General features: G+C 34.9%; 1 protein-coding gene across 2 annotated transcripts in view; it reads left to right on the forward strand.

Annotated features, from left to right (window-relative positions):
• The window catches only part of INTS6 (integrator complex subunit 6), a 91,271-nt gene that overhangs the window by 52,909 nt on the left and 10,441 nt on the right, over positions 1-27,921 (forward strand). For both annotated transcript variants that reach the window (XM_023251226.2, XM_045052557.1), the window contains 11 exons: positions 4,197-4,380; positions 10,247-10,372; positions 11,772-11,926; positions 17,098-17,250; positions 17,393-17,525; positions 18,652-18,746; positions 20,890-21,000; positions 22,004-22,219; positions 25,870-25,996; positions 27,062-27,204; positions 27,408-27,639. In XM_023251226.2, the coding sequence (XP_023106994.1) occupies positions 4,197-4,380; positions 10,247-10,372; positions 11,772-11,926; positions 17,098-17,250; positions 17,393-17,525; positions 18,652-18,746; positions 20,890-21,000; positions 22,004-22,219; positions 25,870-25,996; positions 27,062-27,204; positions 27,408-27,639 (1,675 nt within the window). The remainder of the gene's footprint in view (positions 1-4,196; positions 4,381-10,246; positions 10,373-11,771; positions 11,927-17,097; positions 17,251-17,392; positions 17,526-18,651; positions 18,747-20,889; positions 21,001-22,003; positions 22,220-25,869; positions 25,997-27,061; positions 27,205-27,407; positions 27,640-27,921) is intronic.

A 27,921-nucleotide genomic window follows, 5' to 3' on the forward strand; every position in this document is an offset into this window, starting at 1 on the left:
TTTTCATGATCTTTGAGGGCACAACAAGTACTAACTATGGAAGAAAAATAAGATATTAAGATATAACTTAATAAAAATAAGATCTTATAATAAATTTATAAAAAGCTACCACTAGAATAGTAAAAGAGGTCACAAAGTGGGAGAAGATCTTTACAATATGTATATCTAACAAGGGACTCATTCAGAATATATTAATAATTTTTCAAATCAATAAAAAAAGGCAGGTAACTCAATTTTTAAAAAGTAGACAGAAGACATTAACAGGCACTTCACAAAAGAGCACCTTTGCTCCTAGGTATATACCAACAGAAATGCATACTTAATGTTTTTCATAAATACATGCTTTAATTTCATAGTTGTACTGTTTATAATATACCCAAACTAGAAACAACCTAAGTGCTTATCAACAAAAAAGTAGATAAATTCCAGTACATATTCTCTCTCTATCCCTCTTTCCTTCTGTCTCTCTCTCAGACTCACACACTATATGGCAGTGGGAATGAATGATCTACACTTATATGCAGCAGTATGAATCTCACCCCCATAATATTGAATGGAAGGAGCTATAAACCAGAGAGACCATATTCTATAATTCCATTTATATAAAGTTCAAAATCAAGAAAAACTGATCAATTAGAGAGGGATAATGACTGGAGGGGGCATAAATTAGTAAGGTTCTGTTTCTTGATGTAAATGCTAATTACACAAGGACATTCAACTTGTGAAAATATATCAAGCTGTCCATACATGATTTATGTTATTTTACGTATGCATGCATGAATTGTATGTATTTTATATTAAAAAATATTGTTTTGAGATTTATTCATATTGGATCTTAGAGGTCTCATTTATTCATTTCAACTCTGGTTTATAAACAGACCACAGTTTATTTATTGATTCCTTTACTGGACTTCTAGGTTTCCTGTTTTCCTGTTTCAAATAATGTTGTAGACAGTATTCTTTTACATGGCTTCTTGTAAAAATATATGAGAGTTTCTCTAAGACGTATAACTAGAAGTGGCATTAGTGGGTCCTAGTGTACGCTCAACTTTAGCTTACCAGATATTATCAAATTATTTTCCAAAATGATTGTATGTAGGAGTGATGGAAAGTTCCCATTGCTATATATACTTGTCATCACTTTTGTCAACCTTTAAAATTTTGCTAATACGATGGGTGTGAAATGGTATCTCCTCAGTATTGTAATTTGTATTATGTGGCCATATGGATTTTCTCAGGGTTCCCCTCCCCCCCCCCCCATTTTTCACTGTTGGGAAATAACCTGTTCATAATTTTGTACATTTTTTATGGTTAATTTTAACATTTTTCTTGATTTATGTGCAATTTGCCTTGATTCTCAAAGTCCATATATTGAGCGAGACCTCCATTTGTGATTTTAACACATTGCTAGAATTTCAGCTGTAGACTTTAGCTTTGGAGTAGTAATTCAACCTTCCTAAGAATATTTTTCCTTCAGGCCCTTTGTCCTGTCCCTGTTTGCCTGCCATTGCTCCTTCCAGTTTTACTAGCACATTTCAGCTATATGGGCTTTTTTATCCCTCTTCTTTGTTGATGAGAAAGGGTAGTTGTGATATGGGGAAGGGGAAATGATAATTAGAAAAATGAATAAAAATTTGACAAGTTTATAAAATTAATATAACTATGTATAAAATATGGTTATGACCATTTTTAGTTGTTTGATTTATGTATTTGAAATAAATTCCAGCTCTGGCATTCTACAAAGGCCAGTTATTTCGTTGTGTATTGTCTCCCTTGTAGATGCTTATCATTATCTGATGTGTGTGTGTGTGTGTGTGTGTGTGTGTGTGTGTGTGTGGAGGGGCAGGAAGAGAGGGAGAGAGATTATTACCTGATGAGTTTCGTGTGTATGTGTATATAGTTTGTGGTCTGTCGGTGTACTGTCTGCTGCTTATATATGAGGTCTGTGCAGTGCTGTTATCCACTGGATTCTTGAGACAATTCCATGTATTCATGACATCCAGAGTAATTCTGTTAACAGTTCAAAACCCTCTTCCTCCAGTGCCACTTGTGCTTTGATGTTTTTGTGATCTTAGAGAGAAAATGACCAAGCACCAAATCGTTGTGCTTCCCAGGTACAGAGGTAACTGGTCTGGAGTAAAGGAGCTGATAGAAATAGGCTTTTCCTTTTTGTCTTCTTGGCAGCGTGGTAATATTAGCAAGGGCTTGGAGTTCCTGAACTGTTTTCCGAGAGTCACGGAGCCTTTGAGGTTAGGGAACCTTCATCACAGAACATCCTGGCCCAGATTTCTTCAACATTCCTTACTGCCACTGACTTCTGCTTTAAGTAGGATCAGTGCCAGAGGAGAAGCTCATGACTCCTGGCCATGGTCACAAAACCTTGGCTGATTTCGATCCTGCAGCATATTCTCTTGGCATGAACCTTTCGGAGAGAGGTGCCAGTTTAGCAGGGCTTCACTAGGAATTCTCTTCCTAGAATAGAATCTGATTTTTTTTTTTTGTAATGGTTTAATGTAACTCATGAAGAAACTTGAGTCTTAAGTCAGTGTAGAATGACTTAAATTCCTAATTTATCAAGATTAGAAATCTTCTTTGTTAAGAAATAAGAAAGGCTGTAAACAATACAATTAAGTTCGCTGTATGACCAAAGCAGTATAAACTTTGGCAGTTAATTTAGAGGTGTTGATTTAAAGTGTTTTCTGGGGGCCCCTGGGTGGCTCAGTCGGTTAAATGTCCAACTTTGGCTCAGGTCATGATCTCGTGGTTTGGGAGTTTGAGTCCCGCTCAGGTTCTGTGCTGATGGGTCAGAGCCCGGAGCCTTCTTTGGATTTTGTGTCTCCCTCTCTCTCTGCCCCTCCCCTGCTCGTAGTGTCTCTCTGTCAAAAATAAAACATTAAGAAAAAATTAAAAAATTAAGTGTTTTCTGTATTTTAGAGAAAACTCTAAATAAATCCTGAGTATGCTGATCCCAGGCTTTATTTTTCTATAAATTATATAAGTAATAAAGATTTTTTTCCCTAAGCACCATGTCATTTTCACACTTAAAAAATTAATAATTCCAGTAATATTATTCCAAATTTCCCCAATTGTCTCGAAATCTTTGCTTTTGATTGCTTCATTTTATCTATAATATTCCACCAGCTCTCCCCACTCCCCACTCTTTGCGTTTTCAGGCCATTGATTTATTGGAGAAATCAGGTCCTCCTCTGCCCTGTAGGTTGTCCCACTTAATGGCTTTGACTTCTTGCTTCTTGGGGTGGTATTTAACTTGATCCCCTCTCCCCAGTAGTCCCTGTAAACTGGTATTTAGAATGAAAGGCTTGATTAGGTTCAGCCTAGTTTTCCCTTTCCCCTTTTCTTTCCTTTCAGTGTTACGCACTTGCTATTGGGTGACTTCTTGATACATATTCTGTCTGGTTGTCCCCATTTGGTTACTCTAAGATTAATGTGTGGATTCTCTTGGTACTCTATTACTCTTTTGGTGCAGAGGTGCCCATTAGAATTACTTCAAAGCTTTTGAAGATTCTGAAGAATCCTAGATTCTATTTTAGCAGGTCTGATGGGGTTGGGAAAACACATCTATTAAAAAACACATGGAGAAATAAAAACCCTCTACTTTTACTCAGATGTGGGAAGAATCATTATCTTTAATACATTTAACATGTAATTAGAGTGACAAAATTTACTTTTATGCAGGTGCTTTGGCGAATGTATGTTTTGTCACAAATAGAGCATAATTAAAATTATTAACTGGAGATGTTTGAGGCTGCTGTGGTGTAATAGAAAAAGCAGTGACTTGGACCCAGGTGGCCAAATCACTTACTCTCTGCAAGACATTGTTTTAATCTAGAAAACAGGAATAATAAGATACTTGTGATAGGCTTGTTTTAATGATTAAATGAAATGATTTATTTGGAAGCAGTCCAGCACTTGGTGGTCAGTTGAATGGAAATCTGGAAAGCATTACAGTAACAGATTTTTTTCAATCGAGGTCTTTAGAGTAAAAACTTAGGAGAATGAAGTAACTATGTCTCATGTGCTTATTTTAGCTGTATCTGTATAAGCTTTTGTTCTTGAGCTTGTTTTTTGAGTGATAGGAGACTCGTGATACATAGTTTTAATATACGTGTAATTAATGTGGCCTTTTGAGAAAAACATCATGTGGAAATCTTACCTTTTTCCCCCCTTATTTTCAGCTTCATTTACCTCTTAATTCTCCTTTGCCTGGAAGTGAATTGACCAAGGAACCTTTTCGTTGGGATCAGAGACTCTTTGCACTAGTGTTGCGGTTGCCTGGCACCATGTCAGTAGAATCAGAACAGTTGACAGGTGTGCCTTTAGATGACTCTGCGATCACACCAATGTGTGAAGTGACAGGCGGTAAGTTTTTCTCCTGGCAGTAATCCAGTGAGTTAAGGCAGAGTTTGAATGTTTTAAAATGCACATTTCAAAAACTCCATGTTGTCGTTCAACACGCTAATGGTAGGAATTAGTAGACCTACATGGTTTTAAAAATCCATTGATGAATGTCTGCGATCTGATTTGAATGGGGTTTAATACTGTTGGATCTGAAATGAGTGGTCTTTTTCTCTACCCATATAGAAAGTGCTGGTATTTGAAGTTGTTAAACTTTTTTTCTTCTCTATAAAGATTACCAGTATTTACAAGTGTGGCAGAATTATTTTCTGTGAAAAATGCAGAGAATTTTGAGAATCATCTCATCAACCATATAATGATCAATGCCTGGTTAAGTGCTGTTTTCCCTAGAGGCAAAGAGAAAGCTGGATAGCAGGTTAGAGGACCAGGTAGCGAGGTCTTACCCATCTGGTCCCTGTGTTAAGTGAACAGTAATGATACTCTTGAAAGAAAATATGTAACAGACTCACAACTTCTGTAATGTGGAATTGGTCAGCAGGTGGGTTAAATTCATACCGATAGGTATTGAGTGTCTACTGTGTATGAAACACTATCTTATGCTTTCAGACTTCAGTAGTGAGTATGACAGGCAACGGTATTCTTGCTTTCATGGAGCATTTTAGTTCTCACCTAAGGAATTTGATACTAAAATGTCCAGGTCTGGCATACCACTATTTCACCTGTGTCAGAGGCCTGTGACATTATTAGTCTCCAGACACAGTCATAGCCAGCTGTATCAGTTTAAAGGAAAATATGAGATTTAATTAACATTTTAGGTACCTTTCTTCAATTCTGTGGGGAGTTTGGAAATCTGCAAAATTCACAGACAAAACAGGTACCCTACACAGATATGTAAAGTAGATAATTAGGAAGTTGTTTCCACATTATTAAATGTTCTTATTTATAGAAGTACTTTCTGGTGAACTCTTATAATTCTTTCAGTTTAATTTATATTAAAGAAAAAGTTATATACATACATCTTAAAGGGAAAACCTGTCTATCGAAATGTGAAAATTCACTGCTAACAATTCCTTGTGCATGAATAATATTTTTTCAGTGACAGCCCCAATTGTTCTATGGGTAGATTCACATTTGTATTCAGAAAAGTTTAGTTTTTAGCCTTGAACTGACTTACTTGCTAAAATCCTGATACATCTCTCTATCTCTCTATCTATCTATCTATCTATCTACCTCTATATCTCTATACATAGATAGGTAGATAGATAATATAATTTTTTTTTTTAGTTCTAGTTTTTAATTAACAGATTGAAGTCCTTGAAGCTGTAATTAACACTTTTGCATTGGAACATTTTTTACTATATATTATTTACTCAGAATTAGGATAAAGTTATGGGACTATATGTACTGTAACTTTGGTCTTCTAGAATCAAGAATATTCAGAGTGTGAAATGAAGTGAGTGGTATAAGCAGAGAGGGTCTGCAGTGAACCTGAGAGATCATGTAGTGGTTAATATCCTTGCCTTTGGCAGTAATGTACTAAAGCTATTCTGCTTTTTCTTTGAAAGGAACATCTCCAGATGAAGTCACCCTTGGTAATATCTTTCAGTGACCCAGAAACCTTGGTCAGGAAAAGCTTCCCCAAATACATATCCTCAGTGTCTCCTGATGTAGTGGTTTATTTGCCTCTTTTCATGCTCTTGCTAGAGCAATAATGAGAAGCTGCTCAAATGCCACTCACCTTTTCATAGATCTGAATAATATGTATTCCTTTTTTATTATTTTAAAACGAAAGTTTTACTAACGAAAGTTTTGAGGATAAAGCACTAGAAAAGTAGAAAGAACAGAAAAGTTAAACCCACTAGTATTGCACTATCCGGGTATATAATCACTACTAACAATTCCTGTGCATTTTTAAACTTAATGGTAAGAGTAGTGTATGTTCATTTGTTTTGCCTTCGTAGAATAATTCTTGTTTACTAAGGAAAAGTTGGAAAGAAATGTGCCTGTGTTGCCAAAATCATTAGTATTTTGTTATGTTTTCTATGTGTACTTTAAAAAAATTATATAATTGTCATTGTAAGCAATTTTCTTTTATTATCAGCTAATGAATGAGTATCCACTCTATATAACTGTTCTTGGTGCTGGAAATACAGCAGGAACAATAATAAGCAAAGGTTACTTTTTTGGACTGTGTGATAGATAAAATCATAAAATGAATAAACACTATTGGAGAGTGCTACTTACTATGAAGAATATGTAGGGTAAGGGTGTAGAGAATAACTTGAGGCAGAGAATGAGTGTTCTTAGAAGGTCTTTTGAGGAGGTGACTTTTTTTTTTAAGCCATAAACCTAAAAGATATGCTTACCCCTCCTAGTTTGAATCAATTTAATATATTAGTTATCCTCGGAGATTATTATACTTGTTTAAAGAAATAAAACATTTATTTATTTTTTTAAAGAGATTTTTTTTTTTAACGTTTATTTATTATTGAGAGACAGAGAGACATGGAGCATGAGCAGGGGAGGGGCAGAGAGAGGGGGAGACACAGAATCCGAAGCAGGCTCCAGGCTCCGAGCTGTCAGCGCAGAGCCCGATGCGGGGCTCGAACTCACGGCCTGTGAGATCATGACTTGAGCTGAAGTCAGTTGCCCAACCAACTGAGCCACCCAGGTGCCCCAACAACATTTATTTTATAAATTACATTTGTATATCTCTAACCTTAAAGGTAAAGCCGCTTGTTTTAATAGGGATTAAATCAATCTTAGTTGTGTCTTAAAAATATTAATCTCTCTAAAATTATTGTTACAGCATGTTCACTGAATCTTTATTGAGGTAGAACTGACCTACAGCATATTAGTTTCAGGTATATAGCATAATGATTTGATATTTTATATATCGTAAAATGATCCCTCACAGTAAGTCTACTTAACATTCGAGCAAAGATCTGAATAATGGAGTAAACCATACAGAGAGATGTAGTAAGGGAAGGAACACACTCTGTATTTTGGTGAGCGGCAGGAAGGCTGATGTGAAGTAGAGAGTAAACAGGTGGGTTTAGGGCAGTAGGCAAAGGACAAATATCGAATAACCTTTTAGGCTATAATAAATATTGTTTATTTCCAAATATGACGAGAAGCACTGGGGGCTTTTTATATAGGAGGTGACATCTGATTTCTTTATCTGAAAGATCACTTCAGCTGTTGGATGAGAATATAGCGTAAAGTGGCAAGAATAGAAACAGAGAGGCTGGTTAAGAGATGACAGTACTTTGGTCTAAAGTGCTGGGTTTGTGGGTGGTGAGAGGTGGTCTGATGCAAAGGGGAACTAAGGATGAAGTCAGTGAGGGAAGAATGAATCAAGGATGACCTGAATATTGGAGGTAAATGGCTATGACATGGACTGAGGTGGCACACCAGGGAGAAGCAGGCTTGGAGGCGGTACAGGGCTATCAAGTCAAAAAATGCTCAATGGAGATGATGGTAGAAGCATTTTACAAAAATTGTGTAAGATTGTAGAGTAAATCAGTTTAACTTTCTTAGCCTCTACAAGGACTGTTGCTCAACTTACTGGAAATATTCTTTTTATCTCTTTTCCATTTGACTAAAATGCTGGTGTAGTAGGCTTCTGTGGGAGAATATTTTTTTTCACTTTTGCCTTTAGACTCACTTTATTTAGTTTGATGTTTTTGTGGACTCTACACAACAATAAGTGAGCCAGCTTCTTGACTGTGAGGTATGTGCTTGTCTCACAAACATAAGCAGTGATCCTAGAAACTTATTGCTTCAATACAAAGGGTCGTACAGTACAAGAGATGAGTTTTGATCTAGAGAATAAAAGAAATATTACATAGGATATAGGCTTACTTTGTAAAGATGCCAAAATTTCCTGTTTCCTCTTTAACTTTCAAAGGAATTAATGGATTTTATTACTTGCCAGGAAACTTAAGTTTATTAGCTTTTTCTTTAATTTCAATAAAGTATCTTTGTAATTCTATTTTATACTAAGATTATAACTCATTTACTCATATTTTTCTAATCAACCGATGATGACACAGGTTAGAAGAGCAGAGAGAATTGCTACAATTACACTTTGGAAACTTTTGTTTTTTTTATGACTTCTTAGGAATATGCTTAAATTTAATGAAATAAGATATTCAGCCTTTATATAATCTTCTAAATACTTTGTGTATTAAAATGATCAGCCTTTCTATATATTGCTTTATATATGTTTGACTCAAAAATATTTTAATCTGCCAATTCTTTCAAATAAGTGTGGTTCCATTTAGGCATTCTTTTTAAAATACTAATTTCAAATTAACATCATGATTTCCAGGGAAAAGAGTATACCCAGATTAAAGTTTCTAATAACCTGTAAGGGTTTGACTCTTGGCTGTACTGCTGTTATTAATTTGGATAAATTAACCTCTCTGTACTTTAGTTTTCTCACTTATAAAATGAAGAAAGTAACCCATACAGTTGTGGTTAGGATTAAATAAATTAATATGATAAAGTAAGTAGAATAGTGCCAGGCATGTAGACACTCAGTAATTGGTAGGTATTTTTATGATTACGTCTATTATTATTGCATACAGGTAAGTTGTTTGTTATATGATACTTGTTTTTCTAAGTAGAGCTGACTCTGAGGATTTGAATCCTACTACTGCCTAATGTTTTCTTTTCTGAGTAGCCTTTCGCAAATCACATGTTAAGTATAAACTGATATGAGTAATTTGATAGGTCAAATATAATCATATAACTGTATTTGGAAATAATTGATGGAATCAGAAAAAAGAGTAGGACTGTTTTCATAGTGAGCTTATTGCAGATAACATTGTAAGATGTTTGAAGGTTTTCAGCATTGGTTTGGATCAACACCTATGAGAGAAATATGATACAAGTTACATATGTAATCATAAATATTATAGTGGTCACTTAAAAGGTGAAATTAATTTTAATATCTTTTAAGTCAATAAATAAAAATATTTCAACATGAAAATGATATTTAAAAATTATTGAAATAGTTTACATTTTTCCTATTAACTTAACAAAATCAGGTGTATATTTTATGGTTAGTATACATCTAAATTTGGACTAGTCATATTTCAAGTTCTCAGTAGCCATATGTGGCTGATGATTACAGTATGGGATAACACAGCTCTAGATATATTTATTGAAAATCCTTGTTTAAGAGATCTTTTCACTAGTATTTTGTCTTAACCACTAGCATTTTAAATGCTTTGTACTAAAAATCCTATAGGTTGAAATATACAAAAGGGAAATTCATTGAAGATAGGTTAATTCCCAACTACGCAAACCAGATGAAATTCAGAAAAGCCCATGCTACCATCTATTTGTTAAAGTGCAAATGTTTAAAATATGCACTAATTTCCATCAGACCAATTAAATAATTATTGATTATCTGCCACGTGCTTAGCATTAATCTTAGTGATAATATTTTTGTTGAGCAGGAGTAAGATTTTGAAGGTTAGTTATTAGATGTTGTGTATGTGTATGAAAGATAAATTGGTAACAGTTGGGAGATAATTTTATAAATGCATTTTAAGTTATATCTTATATGCATATATACTACATATATAAGTATATAATGCGATTTTTTTCATTGTTGTTTGTTCAGACCAAATTTCTATTTTCTGTATACCTATATTTAGAAGAAAAAGTTTACATACTCTCATAAAATGGAATTGTTGGTTGATTAAAAATAACTAGTTTTCTTCATTTTTCCATAAGATCATGAAACAAAGTCAAACTTTACCATTGAACTTTTGTTAATAGTATCAGAAACCTCACTATGGTTCTGTCTTGCTGAAGGTAGAAATTTCTGCAACTAACTTTATTCTTTTTATCTCAGGCCGTTCATACTCTGTATGTTCTCCAAGAATGCTTAATCAATGTCTGGAGTCCTTGGTACAGAAAGTGCAAAGTGGGGTGGTAATAAACTTTGAAAAAGCAGGACCAGATCCTTCCCCCGTAGAAGGTATTATTATACTTTTCTTACAGACATTCTAAATTTCATCATTGAACTAGAACTGAAAAATTACCATGATTTGGCTTTAAGATGGACATGGTCAAATTGTTGAGATGACAAAATGGCTATTGGTAAAGAGGGAAAATTAAACAGGAAAGTCAAGGTGAACTGCTAGTGGTTCAGTAGCATCACTTTTTTATATTGATTGTTGATAGCCTGAAATTTTTTTAGGAGTCGAAAACCTTATTAACTATTTGCAGATTAGCCACCTTATATTTCGTTTTTAGGAAAAAGTGTGCCACTTTGCTTCTCCCCAGCATATATGCTTCTCCTGTGTCCCATAATTCACAAGAGTGTTCAATCCTAGGTGTTTATTTCCTTAGCTGCATTTTGTAAGGATCAAACTGGTCAGAAACAAATAAATGGTTTGTGTGGTTACAAAAATGAGAAACTAGCCTTTGCCATTAAGCTGGACTCTATTAACTCTAGTTAAGCCCCACCTGACTTTATTTTAATATTCTGTTATCATGAACTATTTCTATTAGCTAGAGGGCATAAGGGGTTACACTAGAACCAACGGACAGCTTATATCTGGGACCCTCTATGTAGTATGGCATTGTTTAGAACAAGAATTAGAAAGTCATTAATGACACCTGGCAGAGGTTGTCCACTACAGTGGGTAACTGGGAGAAGAGAAAAGTCATAAAGATAAAAAAAATGGGTACTCTCAGAGGAGGATTATAGGGAAGGAGCAGAAGATGGTAAGATTATAGAAATTATGTCACTGTCTCTGGTTTAAATAAGCTTTTTCTTTAATTGAATTCTTAGACATGGAATGTATTTTTGAGTTATTTTAATATTTGGCTTAGAGTTAGGCACCAAGTAAATGTTTATTGAACTGTTGAAGACAGTTGCTATTTTGCTAGAATAAGTTTAGATTAAAGGTAGGTGCTTTGTATCTGGATTTGCATATTAAATTTTTTTAGTTAAATGGGCTTTAGTTAAAATGATTTGAAAGAAATATTCATTTAGCAGTATTTACCTAGCATTTACTAAGCTAAGAATGATGATGAAGAGATTGGGTGTTTGCCCTTATCATCTGGTAGGGAAACCTATCATTCATTAAACAAGTATTTACCATAAAGGAGGTTTTACATATTCTGACTCGGCAAGCAAAGGATACTGTGGGACCTCCTTTTCAAATGTTGAACTCATAGTTGGAATTTGCAGAATTTACTCTCTCATGATTTTAATATAAATGTTAAGTAGTCATGATAGTAGAACCATTCAAGAAAAATGAGAAAACTCAGACATTTTCATTAAGCAGCGTAACAGTGGATATAATTTAACTTTTTTGTTTTTTTCCTTATTGACATATGCTTTCTTTGTCTTCATTTCTTTGCTACAGATGGGCAGCCAGATATATCAAGGCCTTTTGGATCACAGCCCTGGCATAGCTGTCACAAACTCATATATGTGAGACCAAATCCTAAAACTGGGGTTCCTATAGGTCATTGGCCCGTTCCAGAATCTTTTTGGCCAGATCAGAATTCTCCAACACTAGTAAGTACCTGAGAGACTGTGCCTTTGTAATAGTAACCATTTAACTGCTCTTTTTTTTTTTTTTAAGATTTTTCATTTTGAGAGAGAGAGAGAGAACACATGTGTGGCGGGGGGGAGGGGGGAGGGGGTGGCAGGCAGAGAGAGAAGGAGACTGAGAATCCCAAGCAGGCTCCGTGCTGTCAGCGCAGAACCAGATGTGGGGCTCGAACTCCTGAACTGTGAGATCATGACCTGAGCTGTAGTCAGATGCTTATTAACCCACTGAGCCACCCAGGTGCTGCTTAACTGCTTTTCATGCTAGTTTTAAGAACTGCTATCAAAGGTGTGGCTAATTTATTGGAATTAGACAATGTTCAAAGTGCTATGGTAAGCTGTTACTTGATTTAGTACACTGTATTGTTATGAAGTAGTAGGAAAAAAAGGTGTCTGTTTTCTTTAGAATCTAATACTATGCTTATGTTTTTATGATTGGCATCTGGATGCAAAATCATAGATGGAACAAGAGTTTCTCTTTGATCTCTAAATATAATATAATGTGAGGGTTTGTCTCTAGGACACAATTTAGAATTTAAATGAAAGTTTAGAAAATAGTTCCAGTTGTTTGTTTGTAATCTTTTAGGACGTAGTCTTGGAAATTCATGTAGACTTTCATGGTTTTAGGTTATGTTCAGTGTTCTCATTCAGAAGTTTAAGGTAGAAATGACTTTCTAGTCTTGTTTACATGAATTATTTTTAGAAACAGTGGGGCTTCTTGAATGATCATTGTGAATTATCAGTATTCACTATATGGTTCTTATAGTGATAGGATAACCTTATGTAAATTAATATCTATTCGGTGTTGTTAATACACTGTTTTTTCAGATCAACATTTTTTTCTGGTATCTGAAGGTTTATAGGATACTATGTGGGAGAACATGACAGTAGTTCTTTGCTATTACCCTTAGAAGATAGGAACTGTATTTCAAAGATCATGAAGCAGTTTGAACAATGTTTCATGCAGTTATCCTATATGAATTAAACTGAACCCTTTCTGAAACCTTTATACTTCATTATTTTTATTTTAATTCTAGTTAACATACAGTGTTATATTAGTTTCAGGTGTGCAATATGGTGAGTCGGCACCTCCATACATCACCCTGTGCTCATCACAGTGCTCTATCACCTATTTCACCCATCCCCTGCCGACCTCCCCTTGTAACCATCAGTAATTGAGAGTGCTTCTTGATTTGTCTCTCTTATTTTTTTCCTTTTGCTTCTGTGTTTTGTTTCTTAAGTTACACATGAGTGAAATCATACGGTATTTTGTCTCCCTCTGATTTATTTTGCTTAGCATAATATTCTCTAATTCCATTCATGTTGTTGCAAATGGCAAGATTTCATTATTTTTATGGCTGAATAATATTCCATTGTATTTATATACCACATCTTCTTTATCCATTCATCTATCGATGGACACTTGGGCTGCTTCCATATTTTGGCTGTTGTTGATAATGATGTTGCACTGGGGTGCATGTTTCCCTTCGAATCCGTATTTTTGTGTCCTTAGGGTAAATACCTAGTAGTGCAATTGCTGGATTGTAGGGTAGTTCTAGTTTTCACTTTCAGAGGAACCTCCGTACTGTTTTCTACAGTGACTGTACCAGTTTGCATTCCCACCAAGAGTGCACAAGTTGAAACCTTTATACTTTAAACCTATATCAACTCTTCAGGGTACTTTTTACTTTTACTCTATACAGGTCTATAAAGTGATATTTCCTTTATTTAGTAGGGATTTAATGAAGTAATACATGAAATTAAGGCTTTATAAATTTTAGTGAAGTATCTTCTTTATTCCTTTCCTTGTTCTGATTGAATCGTCATAGTTTTAAAATCTGGCCTTTATAGATAAACTCTTAATTTCTTTTGTCATTTTACTTTCCCTTTGGGTGTCCATTCAACTTTCATAGAACAGATACTGTGTTTGTGTCAAATATTGCCTTGTTGGTTATTCATTCTATTGTGTATATGTGTAGTACTTGTTAAGTCCTAATAGAAGGAAATCCAAAACTAGTGTCACAAGCATAATCTATTAATACTGCTCTAATGGCCTATTGCAAATTGTTAGAGGATTTTTAAGTGTGGGTAGGATTTCAGTTGGGGAGGAAACAATATGGAGAAAAAGTATGGAAGTAAAAAAAGAACAAGGTGTATTTAGAGGAATGAGAAATAGCAGAGTATAGGTGGGTCACACCATGTATGTAGGACATTGAGAATACTATTAAATAAACCAAAGTATTCACGACTTTAAATGCATGGTTAAGGAATTTGAGCTTTTCTCATTGGGGTTCACAGAATAAGTGAAGATGTTTTTAACAGAGTAATGCTGTAGGAAATTTAATCTGGTGGTTGTCATATGCAGCAATATTAGGAGATGAGTTGGAAAGAAAGCAGGTTATCTAGAGGGCTATTGCTGTGATTCACGTAAGAAATGTTGAGAGTTTGAATTAAGATGATGGAAGAGAGAATCATAAAGAGACAATATTGGAAAGCACTGGCAAGATTTAGTACTGTAGGATATATTAGTGGGGAAATGAAATTTTTATAAATAATAGTATTCAAATAAGATACAATGATACTGAAATTAAATGTGAGTTTTAGCAACTGGTTCTGAATTTTTATTTTTTGTTTTGTTTAAATAGATTTTTTTCATTTTTTTATTTTTATGTTTTGAAAGATACCTACCTTTTTTTTAGGTTCATTTATTTATTTTGAGAGAGAGGCAGTGGGGGCAGGAGAGGGCAGAAAGAGAAGGAGAGAGAGGGAGAGAGTCCCAAGCAGGCTCCGCATTGTCAGCACAGAGGCTAATTCGAGGCTCAAACCCACAAACTGTGAGATCATGCATGACATGAGCTGAAACCAAGAGTCTGACTGAGCTACCCAGGTGCCTCTAAGTAGATGTTTTTTAATGTTCATTTATTTATTTTGAGAGAGAGGGAGAGAATCCCAGGCAGACTCTGCACTGTCACTGCAGCCCAGAGTAGGACTGGAACTCACAAACGGTGAGATCACAACCAGAGCCAGAATCAAGGGTCTGTCACTTAACTGACCGAGCCACCCAGCCACCCCTGGTTCTGAATTGAAATCATGGTTCCACGAGTTATTAGCTGTGAGTATGGTCTGTTATCTTCTCTAAGCCTCAATTTCCTGTCTGTTAAATGGAGATAATAGCTCCTATCTCATGGGATTGTTTTGGGGATTAAATGAAGTAATAAATGCAAAATTTTCTTTGTCACGTTCTGGAAGACACCCTCTCTCACCAACACACATTGTTGCTCTTGGATCTCAATATTTTAATCCAAAAAGATAAGTGAGTTTCATGGACTGATTCAGTAAGATATGTGTCAGTTACATGCAAGATACAGGAGCACAGTATGAGTAAAATGATGGTGCTTACCTTCTAAAACGATGGCATCTTACCATTCCATAGGAAGGTCAGACTCGTAACTGTAAACACAGTACACTACAGTGCTCTAACTGTGCTAGAGGCATGGAGCAGAGCCGAGAGGAGGTGATGCCTAAATGCCTGGTGTGTCCTGGGGGTGTAGGGCAAGAAAGGGTGTCAGGGAGAAAATCTCTGAGACATTTTACTTGCCAGTTCAGACTTCAAGACTTAGTTTGTTTGCCAGTATGCAAGGAAGAAAATAATAAAGCTGCCAGGGATGACATGAAAGCAGGAGTGTGAAAAGATGATGATCTACTTGCGTAACTTGCAAGTCGTTTGGCATGGCTGGAGCGTGGGGTGTACACGGTGTGCGGTGGTTGAAGGCAGATGGGGACCGGATCATCAAGGCTCTTTGTATCTGATGTTTAGAGAAAAGAGTCTGGGTCCTATTTTTAGGTGATTAGCTTGCTACTTTTACCAAATAATTGCAGATAGGGAAATGACATGATCATATTTATATTTTGTGGCTATGGGATTGATTGGAGGGAGCTAATTAGGGCCATTAAAAATAAGTAGTTGTACTAGTCTAGTCTGAGAAATGATGATGGCATAAATTAGAATACTAAGAAATAAAAGATAAATTTCTAGAGAGTGAGAATTTAGTACTGACAGAGGGCAGTAACTAAATACTGAGCACCTGCCAAGTTGATGTGTTCTGCCTGGTGGTTTAGAATTTGCGGGATTTTATCTAGGCTTTTGTGATAGTTAAATATGGAGGATAAAGAGATGTTAAGGATAACCAACCCCTAGGTTTTTAGAACAGGTTTTGTAGCTTAGGGGAGAAGTAACGAATTGCATAATAATGTATTTGAAGGACTTCTGTCTAGTAGGCAGTTGGAACATAAGAGAGGTGAGAGAGATCTGGTCCCAACACGGTGGATTGGGAGCCACCAGGGCGTAGGTAGTAATGGAGTAATAAGAGTCTTTCATACTGTGAAATTTCAGGTTATTTCTTCAGAGCTTACATTTCCTTCAATTGGTGAGATTTTCAGGAAGGAGACTATTTGGCGGGCAGGGATTCTAACATGTCTTTTTTTTTTCCTTTAAGGTATTTTGGTTTTTTGTACTTTTAGATCAGGTTCTCCAAAGTAGTGTGTATATACCACAGAGGTAACCAAATGGTCTACTGGAATAGGGAAGGAAAACATTAGAACTTCTTTTTATGTATATTTTTCTCCTAATTTTAATATTATTTTGGTATATATCTTATTACATACTTATACGTTAATTTACAGATAATTTATAAGTAAATGTGTATATGTCCTAATATATATTCAGCAATTTTTACTGACCACAAGGTCTATTATCAGTTTGGAAGCTACCACTCCATACAAGAAATTAAATTGCTACAGTTGAGAACTTAGTAAGGTTTCTGTACTTCAGTTGTTTCCTAGATGTGACAATTATGAGTACTCACTTATTCCAAAATTTGCACTTCTGACAAATTTGATTTTACCACCTAAAAAGATTTTTATCCTATATATAAATGGTTTGTCTTTTTCTTGTATTATATAAAATTTAAGCATTACATTTTAAAGTATTTTCTTTCAGCTTTAATAGTGTAGTCAGTAGTAAATTAAACTAACCAGCAAAATTGAGGACTTGAGTAAATTTTGATAGTGAGGGATATGGAAAATGAGTTTGTTCTGGTATTTTGTGTAAATAGTAATAATAAGACTTTCCTCTCTAGCCACCTCGTACATCTCATCCTGTAGTGAAGTTTTCCTGTACAGACTGTGAACCGATGGTTATTGACAAATTGCCTTTTGACAAATATGAGTTGGAACCTTCGCCACTGACTCAGTTTATCCTGGAAAGGAAATCTCCTCAAACATGTTGGCAGGTGAGCTGAGCAACTACAGTGACCTAAAAATTGAAGTTGGATTTTTTTTTTTTTTAAAGTTAAAGTTAAATTGAATCAATGGTTTCAATAACATTCTGTAAAGGTTATTAAATGTGAAGTTTCAACCACTCCCTTTTAACAGGTATATGTGAGCAATAGTGCAAAATACAGCGAGCTCGGTCATCCCTTTGGTTACTTGAAAGCCAGTACAGCACTGAACTGTGTCAACTTATTTGTGATGCCTTACAATTACCCCGTCCTCTTGCCCCTTCTAGGTAAGTCACTCGTGTCCCATTCTCAGTGGCTCAGCATACATACTGATTTTCCTAAAAACAAAGATTGGGAACATGTCTTTGTAAGTTCTCATGTTTTGTGGAAATTAACGGAACTGTTGTTAGTACTCTGAAATATCGAACCTATCTAAGGTTGTTTTATAGCAACCTGTGTATGTTTGTGGTAAATTAAAAGTCAGTGTCAAAACACCTTTGATTCTACAAACTATTGAAGATACTGTGTTTTAAATTTTTAAGTATTCCAAGTTTTCTACAAGTTAGCTTTCTTCCATAGTGAGAATTGGTAATAGAGGCTTTGTATTTGGTAAATAAGGATTTTTGTAGAAGCATATATTTATAGATCTGAATGTATTTTCTTTCTAAGAATTTATAATTTTCATTTGGCACATGCTTGTCTATTTATTTTTTTTAGAGAGAGAGAGTGTGCATGTGAGTGGCGGAGAGTGACAGAGGGGGACAGAGAGAAAGGAAGAGAATCTTAAGTAGGCTCCATACTCAGCACAGAACCTGACGTGGGACTTGATCCCAGGACCTTGGGATCATGACCTGAGCCAAAATTAAGAGTCGGACGCTCAACTGACTGAGCCATCCAGGCACATATTTTTTAAATGAATGAATGTGTTCCAATGATACAATAAAAGCCTAAAGTTAGTTTCTGGGGACCCTCTGGCTATAATTTTTGAGCAGTACTGTTGGAGAAGACTTCTATGCATGGAACCACTTCAGATTTAAATATTATCATCAAAAAAAAATTTATAGTCAAAATATTAGTAGGTATATTTTATTGAAAACATTGTGTATACTTTGTTTCTGTCCTCAAATCTGTTTTATGTTGAGGTCTAGATAGTGTACAGATTTTCTTGTGTCTTACCTGATTCTACCTTTATTTCATGAAATATTAGATCATGATTAGCATCTTTTTGTTTTTAAAATGGTATTACTGCTCAATGGCAGAACCAAAATTTTGCCACTATTAATTTTGTTAAAAATTGATGTCTGATATGTTACTCTCTTACAAATAAGAAAGCAGTGTTTAAAAATGAAACGTGCTTGACTTGATTTTTGTGTCTGAAAAAAATGATGATAGTTTGTTCACATTCATTTATAGATGACTTGTTTAAAGTACATAAAGCAAAACCAACATTGAAGTGGAGACAGTCATTTGAAAGTTATTTGAAGACAATGCCTCCCTACTATCTTGGGGTAAGAATGTGATTGTTAAAAATAGAACTTGTTACAAAATTTTACATTATGCTTATAGTTTACTTGTATTTACTGCTGTTATAGAATATATAGAGTATATAAATGTCATGAAAATTGAGTGTACAAATGACCGATAAAGATGTAATGGGAAAGAAAGGTTTCAGTGATTTGTGGAATAATGATGATGGCAATGATAATGACGATGAGAACATGTATATAATGCTTACCTTAGGCCTGATATTATGCTAAGTATTTTACCTCATTTAGTTTATATGGTAATCCTTCAAGGTAGAGATCATCATTCCTATTTCATAGATGAGGAAACTAAGGTATTAAAAGATTAAGTAATTTGTCCAAGGCTACTTGTGTGGGAGACTGGAATTTACTCCCAGGCAGCCTGGCTTTTAGAATAGCTCCAATTGTTGTACTGCCTTGTTAAATTGCAGTTTTATAATTATTATTCCTTAAGGGTGCAGAATAGTTTTGTTGCATTATTCCCTAAATCTCTAAAAACATGTTTTTAGGTAGATAAGTATATATTCTTATAGACTCCTATTTTTAGAACCACGAGATTGTGATTACAGTTGACCCTTGAACAACACAGGTTTGAAGAGGATAGGTCCACTTATATGTGGATTATTTTCAATAAATATAATGGAAAAATTTTTTTAGATATGTGGCAATTTGAAAAACTCTCAGATGAATCGTATAGCCTGAAAATATAAAAAAAAAAAAATCAAGATAAACCTCAGAGTTACTGTAAGAATACAGTCTATAATACATATTGCACAGAAAATTTGTGTGAATTGATTATGTTATTAGTAAGGCTTCAGGTCAATAGCAGGCTATTAGTTAACTTTTTGGGGAGTCAAAGTTATCTGCGGATTTTTTATTGTGTGGGGGTTGGTACTCCTAACCCTGATGTTGCTCAGTGGCCACCTGTACTTAACAACCTAGTGTATCACAGTAGATAAGACTGTAATGTATATATTATTAAATATATTATTTACTTTTTGAAAAAGTAACCTCTTACTAAAAAGACCAATGCTAAAAGCACTTTTAAACATTACTTTTACTTTTAAAAATGGAGGAATAGTATGCCATTTGACTATAATCCTTCTAAATGGTCTCTACTAAGAGCATTAGTGTCTTGAGCTTTGAAAATCATATTTTAGAGTTGTAAGAGATAAGTTGTGTGTCTAGCACATAGCGCCTGCCATGTAAGAGAGTAAAAAGAAAGACGCACTGAATATGAACTGTTAGGTCTGTTGACTTACTTTCGTTTTCCTAGCAACCTGGGGAATTCAGGCAAAGCTACATGGATTTGAGATGTCAGAGCTGGATTTGATTCCAGTTTGACACCAGTGCAGATTCACTTTCTGGTGTCAGTGAATGGCTGTCATCCTTTTTTGACTGTATCCCGCTCAAATATACTGGTGATTTTTTTCGTTGCACAAGTGGTTTCGACTGGGCTCTCCTTACAATTGAAAAGTATTACACTATACATAGCAAATCTTAAACTGGCTTTTCCTTCTTATTTTTCCCTCTGAGCTTGTTTTGATTTTTCAGTTCAGCTAATAGTAACAGTAGTAATGATTAGCACTTACTGAATGCCTCCTGTGTACCAGATGCTTTTATATGTGCTTTACGTGTATAGTTCATTTAATCCCATGGCAACCCTATGAAGTAGATACTATTATTGTTATACAAAAGAAAAACTTCAGAAACAGAGAGGTGATATATAACTTGGTCCAGGGTCACAAAGCTAGTGAATGGTTGAGCCACAACCCACTCAGTTACCCAAAGTAGAAATCTTCCATTTTTCTTGACTTCTTTTCACTTACTACTTAATTTCTATCAAATTTGCCTCTGTGATCTGTATCTTCCCCATTTCTTCCAAACTTAGTATCTCCAATGATACTAAGGAGTCCAGGACTTTACCCTTTCTTGCCCGTGTGTTGGTAAAATATAGCCTCTAGTCCTTTTTAAGGCAAACATTTCACTGAAATACAAATATGATCATGTTACTCTCTTATTGAAGAAAAGAAGAAAGTCTCTTGGAAAATCTTCAAAACTGACAATACATGTAGCCATAAGTTTTTGACAAGTTTAGGATTGAGTGATATTTTCTTTTTTCCTATAGCCTTTGAAGAAAGCTGTTAGAATGATGGGAGCACCTAACCTAATAGCAGACAGTATGGAATATGGACTTAGTTACAGTGTCATTTCATACCTCAAAAAATTGAGTCAACAGGTAATGTTAAGAAATAGAACCATTAAGTATTTTGAATGGTTTTCAATGCAAATGTTAGTTCTCCTGGTTCTGATAGAATTATGTTATATGAATACATTACATGTTTTAAAACCACATATATATTAACATAATTCAGTCTCAAGTACGTGGTATGCTGTTTTAGAATGTTAATTTCAAATAATAATTCCTAGTTTATGAAAGTGGCCTCATTAGTGTCCTAGAAATTCTGTGAACATTCGTTATGTTTTCTTTTGAGAAATGTATGTTAGAAAGTTGCTTTTCTTAAAAATCAGTTTCTTTTGCTTTATGTTTTAAAACCTGTAGTTTTTTTCTTTCAAAATGGGACTTTCTTTTGAAATATTTGTTGAAAACGCTGATTTTGTCATTTGGGGCATATCACAGTAATAGATTCTTTGGTAGTCAAGCAGTATGCAGTTAGACTGCCAAGATACTACTACTGTATAGAATACATTATTTTTCCGGTACTTTTGCCATCGCTACTTTAACTGCTAATCGAGATGTAGGTTGGAAAGAGTCAAAATATTGCTACTTGTTGTCAGTGAAAAACTACATCACTTTTCGTTATACCTGTGAAGTTTTAATTATGTGCTAATAATAGTGTCTTTAAGTAAATATTGATGAGATTTTTTTCCCTAATTTTATATCACCTCTGATTTAGAAATACATGTTTTCATTTAGGATGCACTTAAACATTTCATGATTTAAGTGTAGTGGCTATTAGTAAATAAAATAAAATTGAAATTGTTTTTGTTTGCCCTGCTCCAGAAGGTTATTATAGTGATTTAAAACTGTAAGACATTATTATTTAAGCTATATTTAGTTTACCAAGAACTTGACATAAACTGTGCTACTTGAGGTTTTAACTTCTTACATACTTTTAAAATATAAATATGTATTTAATTTATAGAAGACCAAAACTATTAGTGTTTAATTTATTAATTTAGATTATGTCGAGACCAACTCTTATTTATTTTTACTTTAGGCCAAAATAGAATCTGATCGAGTCATCGGATCTGTAGGCAAAAAAGTAGTACAGGAAACTGGAATTAAAGTCCGAAGCCGATCACATGGTTTATCAATGGCTTATAGGAAAGATTTTCAACAGTTGCTCCAGGGAATTTCAGAGGATGTTCCTCACAGACTGCTAGACCTTAATATGAAAGAATACACTGGGTTCCAGGTTGCTTTGCTCAATAAGGTAATAGTTCTATGAATTTAATACTGCTCTGGATATATTCTGTTGTATTGTTGAATAAATCAAATTTTCTATTTGCTGATATTTAGTTCGTCCAAACTTTAGGAATACTTCTATACCTTTGTAGACTAATGATCATTAATACTATCATTGAATGAGTGAATTTTAGAATTAAAAAATTACACATGCCAAATTGATGAATAGATCAGTAAGCCAACCCATTCACTTATTTGTTAAATTCTTTAAATTTTTTTTTTTTTTAATTTTAGAGAGAGAGAACAGGGGAGAGAGGCAGAGAGAGAGAGACAGAGAGACACATCTTAAGTAGGCTTCATACTCAGCACAGAGTTGGATGCAGGGCTCAATCCCACCACCTTAGAATCGTGACCTGAATTGAAATTAAGAGCTGGATGCTCAACTGACTGAGCCACCCAGGTGTCCCCATTTATTTTATAGATGAGAAAACAGATGGGGCATCTAGCTGGCTCAGACAGTAGAGCATTTGACTCTTGTCTTGGTCATGAGTTTGAGCCCCATGTTGGATGTAAAGATTACTTAAAAAAAAGAAGGAAAGAATTCAGAGGCTTAAAGATTGCCTAAAGTTACATAGCTAGTGGGAGAGTTCACTGTAGTTTGGTACTTAAACTGATGACCTTGGGTGCATAGCATGATTTTAAAATACTTTATGAATATTCATTATTATAAACATCCTCATCCCAGGGATGCCTGGGTGGCTCAGTAGTCAGTGAAGTGCCCAACTCTTGATCTCCGCTCAGGTCTTGATCTCAAGGTCATGAGTTGAAGCCCCACACTGGGCTCCATGCTGGGCGTGGGGCCTACTTTAAAAAAACATTCTTCATCTCAGTAGCCTTTTTTTGTAGAAACAGACATGCCAATCTAAAATGTATATGGAAAGTTAAAGGTCCTAGAATAGGTAAAAAAATTTGGAAAAAAATAATAAAGTTAGAAGACTTACACTATCTATTTTGAAGCTTACTGTAAAGTTGTAATGATCATCAACATGTTCTGTTGTTGACATAAGGATAAACATATAGAGCAGTAGGATAGAAGAGAGTCTAGAAGTAGGCCCTCACACGTATAGTCCGTTAATTTCTAACAGAGGTGCCAGAATAACTCAGTGGGTAAGAAGGCAATCTCTTCAGACATAGTGCTGGGCTCATGGGGAATTTAAGAAGCAAAACAGATGAACATAGGGGAAGGGAAGGCAAATAAGATAAAAACAGAGAGGGCAAACCACAAGAGACTCTTAAATACAGAGAATAAAGTGAGGGTTGCTGGAGGGGAGGTGGGTGGGTGGACGCACTAAATGAGTGATGGGCATTGAGGAGCGCACTTGTTGAGACGAGCACTTGGTGTTACATGTAAGTGATGAATCACTGAATTCTCGTCAAACCAATACTACACTATATGTTAACTAACATGAGTCTGAATAAAATAAAGTAAAAACAAAATGAACAAAAAAAAGAAATAGTGCTGGATCAATTGGATACCCATATTCAAAATAATAAACTTGACCCTTACATTACCAGTGCTCATGGTCTTAAATGTAAAAACTAAAACTATAAACTTCTGGAAGAAAACAGGAGAAAGTCTTCATGACATTGGGTTCAGGGGTCATTGATGATTTCTAAAATATAACACAAAAGGTACATACATAAAAAACTTGATAAATTGAACTTCATTAAAATTTAAACTTTTACACTTGAGATCTCACCTCACGCCAGTCAGAGTGGCTGAAATGAACAAATCAGGAGACTAGATGCTGGAGAGAATGTGGAGAAACGGGAACCTTCTTGCACTGTTGGTAGGAATGCAAACTGGTGCAGCTACTCTGGAAAACAGTGTGGAGGTTCCTCAAAAAATTAAAAATAGATCTACCCTATGATCCAGCAATAGCACTGCTAGGAATTTGCCCAAGGGATACAGGAGTGCTGATGCATAGGGGCACTTGTACCCCAGTGTTTATAGCAGCACTTGCAACAATAGCCAAATTATGGAAAGAGCCTAAATGTCCATCAACTGATGAGTGGATAAAGAAACTGTGGTTTATATATACAATGGAATACTACTTGGCAGTGAGAAAGAATGAAATACGGCCCTATGTAGCAACGTGGATGGAACTGGAGAGTGTGATGCTAAGTGAAATAAGTCATACAGAGAAAGACAGATACCATATGTTTTCACTCTTATGTGGATCCTGAGAAACTTAACAGGATACCATGGGGGAGGAGAAGGGAAAAAAAAATTAGGGAGGAAGGCAAACCATAAGAGACTCTTAAAAACTGAGAATAAACTGAGGGTTGATGGGGGGTGGAAGGGAGGGGAAAGTGGGTGATGGGCATTGAGGATGGCACCTGTTGGGATGAGCACTGGGTGTTGTATGGAAACCAGTTTGACAATAAATTTCATATTAAAAAAAAATCAGCCATAGACCATATGTAAATGAATGGGTGTGACTGGGTTCCAAAAAAACTTTATTTACAAAAAATAATAAAACAATCAAAAAACAATTTAAACTTTTGTCTATAAAAGAAACTTGGTAAAATGAACAGGCAAACTACAGCCTGGGAGAAAAGTATGTACAGAATAAAGAATATGTATCAAAATACATGAAGAACTCCTACAACTCAATATAAAAAGACAAATATCTAATTAAAAATTGGCAAAATATCTGAGCAGATACTCCACCAAATAAGATATACAGATTGAACATGATGTAAAAAGATGCTGTACCTTAATGGTCATTAGGGAAATGCAAAATAAAACTACAATGAGATCCCACTTCCCATCCACTACACTGGCTATACTTGTTATATAATTAGCAGTTCTTCTTGTAGGTATCTACATGAGAGCAATGAAGATGTAGGTCCATATAAAGGCTTTATATGCAAATGTTCATAGTAACATTATTCATAATAGCCAAAAACTGTAAAGAAAACTGTTCATCAAATGGAAAGTGGATAAAGATATGCTATATCCATAGAATGGAATACTAGTCTGGAGTAAAAAAGAACAGACTAGTGATACATGAACAATGTGACTGAATCTCAAAATATCATCCTTAGTGAAAAAAAGCTAGATAGAAAAGATTTGATATAGCAAAATTCTGTTTATAAAATGGAATGTAGGGAGACAAAGCAGATCGGTGGTTGCCTGGGGATAGGAAAAGGGATGGAATACAATGGGCACAAAGAACTTTTGTGGGATGATGGAAGTATTGTTAAACCAGATTGTGGTGATGGTTTCACAACTGTAAATTTACTGACACTCATCAAACTGTATACCTAAAATGGGTGATTTTATGGTATGTAAATCAAAGCTCTTTTTCTTTAAATTTTCAAAGTCTTTAAAATTTGGAAATTTGTTTTATAAGATACTTACTTTCCTTAGGCAGAATATATAATAAAATCTTGAAGAGATGTGAATTTGAGTTATTTGGTAAGTTCACTACCAATTTTTATCCTCTGGTTCCCAAAACAGTATATTAAGATTGCATCATAATTCTTTATTCTATTTTTAAAGCTAATTAGACTTGTATATCTTATTTCCAAACCTTTACTGCAGGCTAGAGATTTTAGTCTCTTATAATTCTATATTTGAAAATAAATTTGCCTTTGAATGTTTTTCAATAGGATTTGAAGCCACAGACATTTAGGAACGCGTATGACATACCAAGGCGGAATCTTTTGGATCACTTAACAAGAATGAGATCTAATCTTTTGAAGAGCACCCGCAGATTTCTTAAAGGACAGGATGAAGGTTGGATCATAGTTTCAATAATGGTGTTTCTTTTGTGAATTTCTTCATACTGAAAAAACATAGTATAGTAGTGTAGCTTTTAAAGCATTGTAGTATCTCATTTTCTTTGTAAATTCAAACAAATGAAGTAAAAAGTGAGTCGTCACTCATTCTCAGAATTTCTTTCTACCATCACTGTTTCCCCCAAATTTTATTCCCCAGAGGTGACACCCTTTGTTAGCAGCTTAGTATCTTTTTTGGCTTTGTTCATGCATTCACACACACAGGTCCACACATGCACAATCATTTTCTTGTGATACACAATACTAGCATCTGGTGGTTTAACTTGGATGGTGAATACATGTCCTGTTCCTTCAGTTATACCCATGGCACTGACCACAGATCAAGTCAGATGAGAATTTAACTCTTTGCCATCTCTGACGTAAGCATTCCAGCTATACCTTTATTTACGTATTTGTTTAAATGTTTATTTATTTATTTTGAGACCGAGAGAGTGCAAGCGTACTTTGGGGAGGGGAGTGGGTGGGGAGAGAATCCCAGGCAAGCTCCACATTCAGCGTGGAGTCCGACACGGGGCTCCATCTCACGACTGTGAGATCATGACCTGCGCCGAAATCAAGAGTCGGACGCTTAACCAACTAAGCCATCTGGGGACCCCTCCCACCATAGCTTTATATAAAAAGGGTTATCTATATGTGATATGTCTTTTCTATAAATTCTGCTATAATTAAATTCTGCTTATTTGGAATATAATAGAAGAGACATTCCTTTTCATGGTAATGTTAACACATACTTGCTTATTCTATACACTCAAATTAACTGCAATATTTTTGTTTTATTTAGAAGGTAAAATCAGTTCTTTTAAATTTTATTTTAAAAATCTCAAAGACTTCATTTATGTCACAATATTTATGACGACAAACCAATTTTGCATATATGGGAAGGGAAGACTGCCTAGGATAACCCCAGATAGCATTCAAATATAAGAAGGTATTATTTGGTAATTAAACAGAGTATCATTTCAGTGAGGTTAACTTTTGTTATTGCTCTGTTCTGTTTGAAAAGATCAAGTGCACAGTGTTCCTATAGCACAAATGGGGAATTACCAGGAATACCTCAAGCAAGTACCTTCTCCACTAAGAGAACTTGATCCTGATCAGCCTCGAAGGTTGCATACATTTGGCAACCCATTTAAGCTAGATAAAAAGGTAAGCTTGAAACGTTCCATTGTATAATTTATTTGTGGATTTAACAGTTCTAATTTCACTAAAGTAAGCTGAAGCTGTTTTGTTGGTAGACTAATAAATGTTAACATAGTTATAATCTAGTTGCTTTAATGGGAACTGGAATTAGTTGTGCCATTTAAAAACTATATGTAAATCTAGGGAAATTATATTCTCTTTTGTTACAGGGTATGATGATAGATGAAGCAGATGAATTTGTGGCTGGACCTCAAAATAAACATAAACGACCTGGAGAACCAAATATGCAAGGGATCCCTAAAAGACGTCGCTGTATGTCTCCACTGCTGAGAGGCAGACAACAGAATCCAGTTGTGAACAATCATATTGGAGGAAAAGGACCACCTGTACCTATGACTCAAGCACAGCCAGATCTTATTAAACCCCTTCCTCTTCATAAAAGTAAGAGTTTTTTAAAAATAAACATTATTTGCTGCTGTTTGTTTTTTGTGTGGGGAAGAGATTTTTGTAATAAAGTATAGAAAAAATTGATAAAGTCTAAGAGTGTCTAGAGAAGATAATTGTTTATTCTAAATTAGCGTGTAATCATAGTCCTTTTAGTGAACATTTGGACATGTCATGTATTTATTATGCTCTATTATAGCTGTCATGATCTAAATATCATTTATAAGCCTTAAGTATTTCAAAATAACAGGTATAGGGATGTTCTCAATACCCATAGAA

This window comes from Felis catus, chromosome A1, assembly GCF_018350175.1.
Source record: "Felis catus isolate Fca126 chromosome A1, F.catus_Fca126_mat1.0, whole genome shotgun sequence".
NCBI classification, from domain to species: domain Eukaryota; kingdom Metazoa; phylum Chordata; class Mammalia; order Carnivora; family Felidae; genus Felis; species Felis catus.